General features: G+C 33.0%; 1 protein-coding gene across 1 annotated transcript; it reads left to right on the top strand.

The window, feature by feature from the left end:
• Positions 1 to 3,751: 3,751 nt before the first annotated feature.
• LOC110107106 (villin-3) lies at positions 3,752 to 8,337 on the top strand. Its single transcript, XM_028691572.1, has 11 exons — positions 3,752 to 3,901; positions 5,005 to 5,135; positions 5,634 to 5,733; positions 5,930 to 5,998; positions 6,230 to 6,472; positions 6,679 to 6,856; positions 6,935 to 7,067; positions 7,197 to 7,359; positions 7,450 to 7,597; positions 7,714 to 7,814; positions 8,125 to 8,337. Exons 2-11 carry the CDS (start codon positions 5,080 to 5,082, stop codon positions 8,335 to 8,337), a joined length of 1,404 nt encoding a protein of 467 aa, XP_028547405.1. The 5' UTR covers positions 3,752 to 3,901; positions 5,005 to 5,079.
• Positions 8,338 to 9,224: the final 887 nt, after the last annotated feature.

The raw sequence follows: 9,224 nt of genomic DNA, 5'->3' as shown, positions 1-9,224 counted from the left end.
CTGCGCATGTTGTCGCGCCTGCCAGCGCCGGCGCCCTCGCTCGCCCGAGCTTGCCGCTCGCCCGAGCTTGCCGCTCGCCGCTCGTCGCTTGCCACGCGGACTTGCGCTCCCCGCTCACCGCGCGGACCCGCGCTTTGCGCTCGCCGCTCGCCGCACGCTCGCTCACCCGCGTTTCGGGTCCCATGTCGGGTCGGGTCCGGGTTCGGATTTCCAACCCGTTTATCTACCCGGGTCGACTTAGGGTTGACCTGTTTGAGCCCGGGTCAGTTCGGGTTCGACCCAAACCCAACCCGTGACCTGAAATTGACACCCCTATGTGTGATATCATGATAGGTGAACTAAATATGATATGAATCAAAAGAGTATCTTTTATATATGGCTAGTGAAGATCGTGGGGTTGAAAATTACAAACCTAAGTATATAATGAGTGCACCCAAAAATGATTTCAACCATCTTCATAAGTAATAATCATATTCTCTTGAGTTTCCTTAATAATACTAAGCATATATAAATGTTCTCATATAGCCATAAGGTTTAATGCACAATAAAAGGTTTTCAGTCTTAATATTTAATTATCTTTTTCAAATTCAATATAAATCCAATCATCAAAAGGCTTTTCCACTAAAGAAAAATTAATTTCTATTATGGGTGTTTTTTATTAATGAGTAAGAAAATGCTACATGAGTGAGTTTTGTTTTCTAATAAATTTCTTCATACAGTTCTTCCAATACTTAAAAGGAATGTTATTAAGAAGTAAGGGTCAGTGTGTAGAATGTCATTCCAATAGGTACCTTTGGAAAAATATTATGTCATAGAGAAATGTTGATTTTTCTTAACTCTTGATTATTGAGCCAAATAAAAATATATAATCAATGATCCAATCTAAAATATTGAGTACCATTAAATCTAGTAGGAGTGATTAGTACTATTTTTTTTTTAATAATTTAATATAAGTGCGAAGTTTTAAATAAGTATGCTAATTTTCAAGTAATTAAGTAATTAAGTAAGCAAACACTGCCTAGAATCAAAATACAGGAAAAAATGCACTAAGCCTTTTTAAAGGCTTATTTAAAAAAAAAAAAAGGAAAGTTTCATATTTGTAAAAATAAGCGCATAAACTATTAAAATATAATAATTGAAATGAAAATGATGATCTGATGATACACTTTGATCACCTTGCAACAACTTCAATCAACTTGCATGGAGGTTTTGTTTGGGATGATTTTTTTAGTGCATTCTAAGTAGTTTTTCAGTACAAAAAATTCATGAGCTAGAAATTTTTATAATAAAAAGTTATTTTAGAAAGCATTAAGAAAACAACCCCAAATGAAGGCTGAGATTAATTTTTAATCTACAAGCTTTAGAGAAGTGCTTTTAAGATCCCAAGAAAAGCTAAAATGCAGTTCTACCAAAATGATTTTTAGAGGGAAGTAGAGATTTTAGGATTTTTTTTATCTACAAGCTCTAGAGAAGTGCTTTTAAGATCCCAAGAAAACATAATCAAATTATCAGAGATTGTGTAAAATATACTTTAATCATACTACAGTACTATTTTTGGAATTCATATTATTTTTTATTAAAAAAATAACATAAATTTCAAAATCCCTTAGTGTAAAATTTCTGAAAAATATTCAAAATGTTTATAATTTTAATATCTATAACATATAAAAAGTTACATAGTAAAAATTTTACCCGTGTAAAGTTATCCGTATTTTTCAGTAATAGAAATATAAATTTGATTGGAAAATTCGAAAAACTTCATATTTTGTTAATTGAGATAGGCATAATATGATCTGCCTCGATTCAAACAACTTTATGAACTAGGTTGATGGCTAAAAACAACTTGAAATGGCTAAAACATCCCTACTCTCCCTCAAAATTCCTCTCCTCTCTCCAGCGAATGCTACCCAAAGCTTCAAATGAATGGAATAGGGAATTAAAATGTATTTAAATGCAGAACACAACGTCGCTAGCTCAAAATTTAAAAGGAAGATTTACATACATATCACTGTACACTATATTTACATATCTAACACCTAAAACTTTAATATTACAGACATGCCACCTATAGTTCTTTTTTATATCAAATATGAGTGGTAAAAATGAAATGTATGAGTGGTAGGAAGGAAATATGAGTGACATATTTGATATTAAAATAATATATGATGATACGTATGTAATATTAAAGTTTTATGTGTTAGATATATAAATATGATGTTATAAAGTGCTATGTATGTAAACTTCCCAATTTAAAAAATCCAAGAGCACAATGACAAGGCGCTACTTCTAAGCACTTTAGTGCCACTAAGCACAACACCTAGGCGCCAGAGTACTCGACATTGTGGCATCCAGAGGAAAAATTTCCATATTTTCCCAAAATAAATTCAAACCTCTGGAACTCACTCTAAAACATATGCAAACCATTTTCATATGCTCATATCACTTTCAAACACATGCAAAAAAGTTCAAAAGATAAAAGTTCAAACATCTACATTTTTCCAATTTGGGTCAGAACTGGCCAATTGCTTAACCTAGAGGTGTCATAATTTATAACTATTTTAAATCTAAGAAATTTCAAATACACCAAAATTGAACTAGATAGTGAATTTCAAATGTATATATATATGTTTTAGAAAACTCATTGTGAAAATAAAAAGAAGAAAAATAATAGCTAACTCAAAATTTAAAATGTCTTAATGTTTGAGCCCCATAAGAGAACTGTTAAAAAGGAGGCGCTTTTTTAAATTGGCCATTTGGCAATGTGATGACATCTTTTCCAACTTACTAAGAATTTTGTGGGAAATAGGTTGGGCCATGTAGCATTAATTTAAAAAATAAAATCTTCAGAAATTATATATATATTTCTATCTATATACAACATATTAAGGATAATAAAAGAGAAATTTTTTAACTTTAAAACTCAACAAAAGTATGTAGATGGCTCCAATTCTAAATAGACCACTCTATATTTTCAAATATTTTTTACTCTTTGTGGGGAGAAAATATTTTTATTAAAAGTTTTGAAGGATAAAAAGAAACAATCATATTTATTTAATCAATCTATTATATATGTATTATCACAAGCAAAAAAATGATAAATTGACTAATATTCCATCATCCTCATTTCTATAAAAAAATTATAGCTGAAATCTTCTTGGTAGCAATAGATGCGCATATGAGAGATCAATATTAAATGGATAAAGATAATCTAATTCAAGAAAAAAAAAATTATAATATGTAAGTAGCTCAGTCAGAGGAATTGAAATCATGGATTATACCCTGACAAAGTCATATATCGCCTTTAATTTTAGACCTTCAAAGAAATTATCTCTGTGTACCATCAATCATTTTGATTTTTTGGTAAATTTTCAATCAATTTGTTTGTCATTTTTTCGAAAATTATTCTATGCTGAGACCAGACGCATGCAGAACGTTGTTCGGAGACCAACTATACCGAACAGTATCGAGCGAACGAGTGACATGACATATATTAACTGTTCTCCGACAATTTTCGGCAACCGCACAGAATAATTAAAGAAGAACTTTGGACCTATTTGCCTAAGAAAAAAAAGGTCAAAGTTTTCTGATTTCTAATATTATGAGTAATAGAAAGTCAAATTTCTAATAAATGTATTTTACTTGCCTATAAATTCTGGACCAACAACTGAAATGGAGACGAACGGTTATCGTTAACGGCTAAAAAAAAGTTGCTATTTTTATGCATCGTTTGTCTCACTCCAGCGAGGCAGGACCACAAGTTTCGTTCAACAACCTTGTTTTTTTATATTTTGGCGGTTTTGGAGCTTTTTCCTTCACTCTTTGTCCCTTTTCTTCTTCATGATTTACAGGTTTTCGCTCGACGGAGCGGCAGAATAAACAATTTCGCATACCGTCCTCCCAGGTGCGCTATATATATTTTTTACTTGTTTTGGATTATTAATTGTGTCGTCGCTCTCAATCCAATTTTTTAATTTTTATACGGATCTCCATTAGGCTAAAGACGTAAGCAGCGATTTCGTATTTGTAGTTTTCTGTGCGTATTAATTTGTTCGCTTCAATCTTTCTATCATGTTTTTATTATTGGATCGAAAAGAGGGGACCGGGGTTATTGAAAAACAAAATTTTTGAAGAAATGGCGGTGGAATTCGACATAATGCGAACTGTTTGTAGAAATTCCATTTAACGCACTCAAATTCTTTTTTTTTTGGGTGGGCTGGTTGATCCATAACATATTTTCTGATTTAAATGGAGATTACCAATTTTATGTGAGCTTGAAACTAGCATTGATTGTTTTTTTAGAAGGATTCTTTCTCATTTTTTATGGCCGCATTCTATGGGTAGGGGAGTTCATCTTAGCATGCTATGGGGCATCGGACGAAGCAGATTTCATAGATGACTTTTGAAATCTCCTTCTCATACATTCCAAGTAATACTTTTAGTTGTTGAAATAATGACTTAGGCTTCGTTTGGATGGCATTCTTACTGTTTCTTAAAACAGCTTTTAAGTAAAAAAAATTTTAATTTTTGTTCTAAAAAACTGCTTTAAGAAGCAGTAATAAAGTCGTTCCCAATGAAGCCTTAGTTGCTTCAACTTCATTGATTCATTCATTCACTGAGCATGCGCTCTGCTTCATGTTTCTAGCATTCAAATCCTTCAATCCTTTTCTTCCCCAACTTGTAGAAACAGCCTGCAAAACGATTCGAAGCTTCTTTTAGCTACCTGAAGTTTTGTGCTAATAGTGCAGGGTTCATCATAGCTTGGGATCTAAATGTTTCAGTTTGAATGGGCCTGTCTGATAATTGATAATGTCTTTACAAAATCATCTTTATAAATAATTTTCAAGAAAAAAATTGGTAATCTAAAACTTTTTCTATTCTATCATTTTGCTGATTGTTTTGCATAAGGGTTCTAACATTATATTTGAACTCCAACACGTACTGTTAGAGAATAGTGGTTTTCTTAGGTGAAAAATGTATGCATTGTTGATGGCTTAATTATGTCAGGTTTGCTACAGAACTTCATCTCTTTGGTGAGCTCGAAGTACACAGAAACTTCTTGAAAAAGATACAGGGAAAAGAATGGCAGTGTCTATGAGGGATTTGGATTCTGCATTCCACGGGGCTGGACAGAGGTCGTATCCTTTGCTATTGCAACCATGTCATTGTGGATGGCTTCACATGCTTTTATCTCTAAAATATGTCATTATCTCTTAGAAACTTTCTAAGTAGCATAAATACCTCAATCTGCATATGACTAAGGCTTTATTTGGAGCAGCTTTTGGCAACTTTCAAGAAATTTTTTACTAAAAAATTGTTCTAAAAAGTAATTAGAAAGTTGTCCAAATGAAGCCTAAGAATGAATAAATCAATTTATTAAAACATAAAAATAATATTCCAAGAATGATTATATTGATTTTGCACATCAAAAATTTTTCTCTCATTTCATCATAAATGGAGGAATTCCTCTACTCTTCCAGTGCATCAGATTTAATGATCCCATGCTAGCTCATGAAAAACTTTCTTCAAATTACTCTCTTCAGTTAATCTATTTAATGCTCCCTCCTACTATCATCTTTTTGCTTAGTTTCCCATTCAAGAGCTGTAATTTTGTGAAGTACTTAGCTATTATACAGTGGCTTGGAGATATGGCGCATTGAAAATTCCCGTCCTGTTTCTTTTCCCAAGTCATTATACGGAAAGTTCTTCACACGAGATGCTTACATAGTCTTGGCGGTAATTTGTTTACCTTCTTTGCGCATGGCGTTTATCATCTCAGATACTTCTTTCTATTTCTTCTTTCCATGTTGTTGATATAATTTTTAGTTCTGTTTTTCTTTGTAGTGTAACTCTTAATTGTTAATTATCATGAGGTACCTTACAATTTCCTAGTTGTACTTGTTCTGAGAACTTTTCTTGTGGTTTTAAGCAGACAATCGCTTCAAAAAGTGGTGCCTTGCATCATGATGTCCATTATTGGCTTGGTAAAGATACAAGCCAGGTAAGTGAACTGTCCACAACCCTGTTTCTAAAGTTTCGTTTGGGACAACTTTTTTAATGCTTTCTAAAATAACTTTTTAGTACAAAATTTTATTTTGTAAAAAAAATTTGTACTAAAAAATTGCTTTATACAGCAATACAAAAGCTGTCCCAAACAAAGCTTAAACCTGTTTTTTACAGAAAACTATTATAGATATCGATGATAATTGGACTTGTAAATCAAAATAACCAGGATGAAGCTGGAACTGCTGCTATCAAGACTGTTGAGCTTGATGCTATTCTCGGTGGTCGCGCAGTTCAATATCGTGAGGTACAGGGACAGGAGACTGAGAAGTTTTTATCATACTTCAAGCCATGCATTATTCCACAAAAAGGTGGAGTAGCATCTGGATTCAGGCATGATGAAGTCAATAGTTGTGAGAATGAAGCTCAGTTATATGTTTGCAAGGGGAAGCATGTTGTATATGTGAAAGAGGTGAATTTTATAGTGGATAAGCTTAAAATAAGGCTTCGTCTGGACGGCATTCTTATTGCTTTTCAAAGTAGCTTTTTAGTAAAGAATTTTCTTTTTTTACAAGAAAGTTTCTTTAAAAAACAAAGAAGTTGTCCCAAAAGAAGCCTAAGTATAACATTTGGCCTACTTTTAGTGGATTTACTAGACTTTACTATTCAATTTTCCAGGTTCCTTTTACTCGTTCTTCACTCAATCATGATGATGTATTCCTTTTGGACACCAAGTCTAAGGTTTTCCAGTTCAATGGGTCCAACTCATCCATTCAAGAGAGGGCTAAAGCTCTAGAAGTTGTGCAGTACATTAGGGAAACACACCATGATGGGAAGTGTGAGGTCGCAGTTGTTGGTATGTTTACTGTGTCTTTGTGTCTCCTTTGTGTCCAATAGCTGCTGCACTAAAGTTATCACTTTACCATTTTTCTAGATGATGGAAAGCTCATGGCTGATGCTGATGCTGGAGAGTTCTGGTCTCTTTTTGGTGGCTTTGCGCCTCTTCATAAAAGAGCAACCTCAGTGGCTGAAAATGTTGAAGAGGCCTTTTCAGCAAAGCTATTATGGTGACTTTGGGAAACCCATATCTCTATCATTTTAAATGTTTATTTAAGATTCATGGAATTGCACTTAATGGCTGAAGCTTATGTGCAGTCTTTTTAAACTACCCTGCCTTTCTTCTTTTTCTTTTGAAGTGTTCACAAAGGGAAGACAACAACCATTGAAACTGATTTGTTGACTAGAGAATTATTGGAGTCAAACAAGTGTTACATGATCGATTGTGGAGTTGAAGTTTTTGTGTGGATGGGCAGATATACATCCCTCGATGATAGGAAAAGCGCAAGTGTTGTTGCAGAAGTAAACACCTTATTCCACTCTATAAAAGGCCTTATAAAAATATGTTTCTTGTATTTCAGACCATGATTCATGTGAGCTATCTTTTCCCAGGAATTAGTTCAAGATCCAGATCGACAAAAAACTCATTTGATTCGGATAATTGAGGGGTTTGAAACTGTGATGTTTCAATCTAAGTTTGATTCATGGCCTGAGACATCTAATGTGGCTGCATCGGAAGATGGCCGTGGCAAAGTTGCAGGTTGGCAATAAAATTTATGATTTTTTTTTGTACACAAAACTTTGTGCCATCATATAGTAATCATACTAACAAGTTTTTCTGATTTTTCATTCTTCTCATCATATAATACTCGGCAGCTCTCTTGAAGCTTCAAGGTCTTGATGTAAAGGGCCTTATGAAATCTGATCCTGTAAAAGAGAAGCCTGAACCATGCATTGATAGCTCAGGCGTTTTACAGGTGACTTTATGTTGCTTTCTTTCTTTCTTTTTTGTTATAGATGCTCATTGTAACTTGCATACTGTGAGATTCCTCCAAATATAGGAGATTAATACAAAATTATAGTTTAGCTCCTTACCAGTACTTCTCAGTTCATAAAAGCGTCAACTCCCTTTAATGTATTCCTATTGCTCTTTGTCTGTAATGATATTAACTGCAAATGCGTATTTACGCTTTTTTTTTCATCAAACTCACTTGTTTGTGCCTTCACTGTCACTTATGTTTCAGATCTAACATATCATATCAAATATTAACTTTGTTTTGGCTTTAGGTTTGGCGTATAGATGGCAATGAGAAGGCCCTTCTTTCATCTTCAGAGCAGTCAAAGCTTTATACTGGAGATTGTTATGTTTTTCATTATACATCTCCTGGAGAAGAAGGTGAGGAGTATCTTATTGGCACATGGTTTGGGAAGAAGAGCGTTGAGGTTTGTCTTAAGCTTTTTACTTGTTGTGGTGGATTGAAAACTCTATTCATTTTTTGATTGGCTTATGATTCCTACAATGGCATTCTTTTGAATTATTATCTTTTGACTGTCGCATATTGTTTTTAGTAAGGCTTCATTTGAGAATGATTTCTTAATGCTACTTAAAGCAACTTTTAGTATAAAAATTTTATTTTTTTAATAAAAAGCTACTTAAAAATGCAATAAAAATACAGTCCCAAACAAAGTCTAAATGGATCCTGATTTTAGTTTAACTTTTGCGTTTTAAACCGCAGATTCTGCACCAATTTTTATGCAACTAGGAAATAAGTGTAGTAAAAGCCATTGATTGGAAAAAGAGTCTGTTGGCAATGCTTCTAAATTTAGTCTATTTCAAGTTCATATTCCTTACATGATTATTTCAAATAACTCAGTTTTTGCATCCAAATCTATTTTTGAAAGTTTAACAGCACTTCATATGAAGGGTTTAGGGAAGCAAATTTTTATGTTAAAGATAATTAGCGAGGAAATGTAGAGAAAAAACTAATTTTTCTATGATTTTTATTGATTTTGAGAGAACATATAATTGAGTACCAAATTTGGTGAGCATTAAGACATAAAGATGTATGAATATTTGTATGATGGAGCATTGGCAAGTATTATTAATATTTGTTGATTGACTTAAGAGTTTCTAATTATCCTATGTTTATGTTGGGGATCAACATTGAGTCATATCTTATTGTATTGTTTATGAAGATAATTATAAATGATATTATAAATTTAGAATGAGATGTCTTGGTCCATATTTTTTGGATATTATATCATACTAATTGGCAAGGCATCCTATGGAACAAGTAAAAAACTAGAATAAGATGTTTAGAAATAGAAACCTTAGAGTTATTAGAAAACCAATGAGTATCTGAAATGTAATTTCAATAGGTATGATA

This window comes from Dendrobium catenatum, unplaced genomic scaffold (genome assembly GCF_001605985.2).
Source record: "Dendrobium catenatum unplaced genomic scaffold, ASM160598v2 original_scaffold_13026, whole genome shotgun sequence".
Lineage (NCBI taxonomy): Eukaryota > Viridiplantae > Streptophyta > Magnoliopsida > Asparagales > Orchidaceae > Dendrobium > Dendrobium catenatum.
This window is presented reverse-complemented; position numbering and strand designations above follow the sequence as displayed.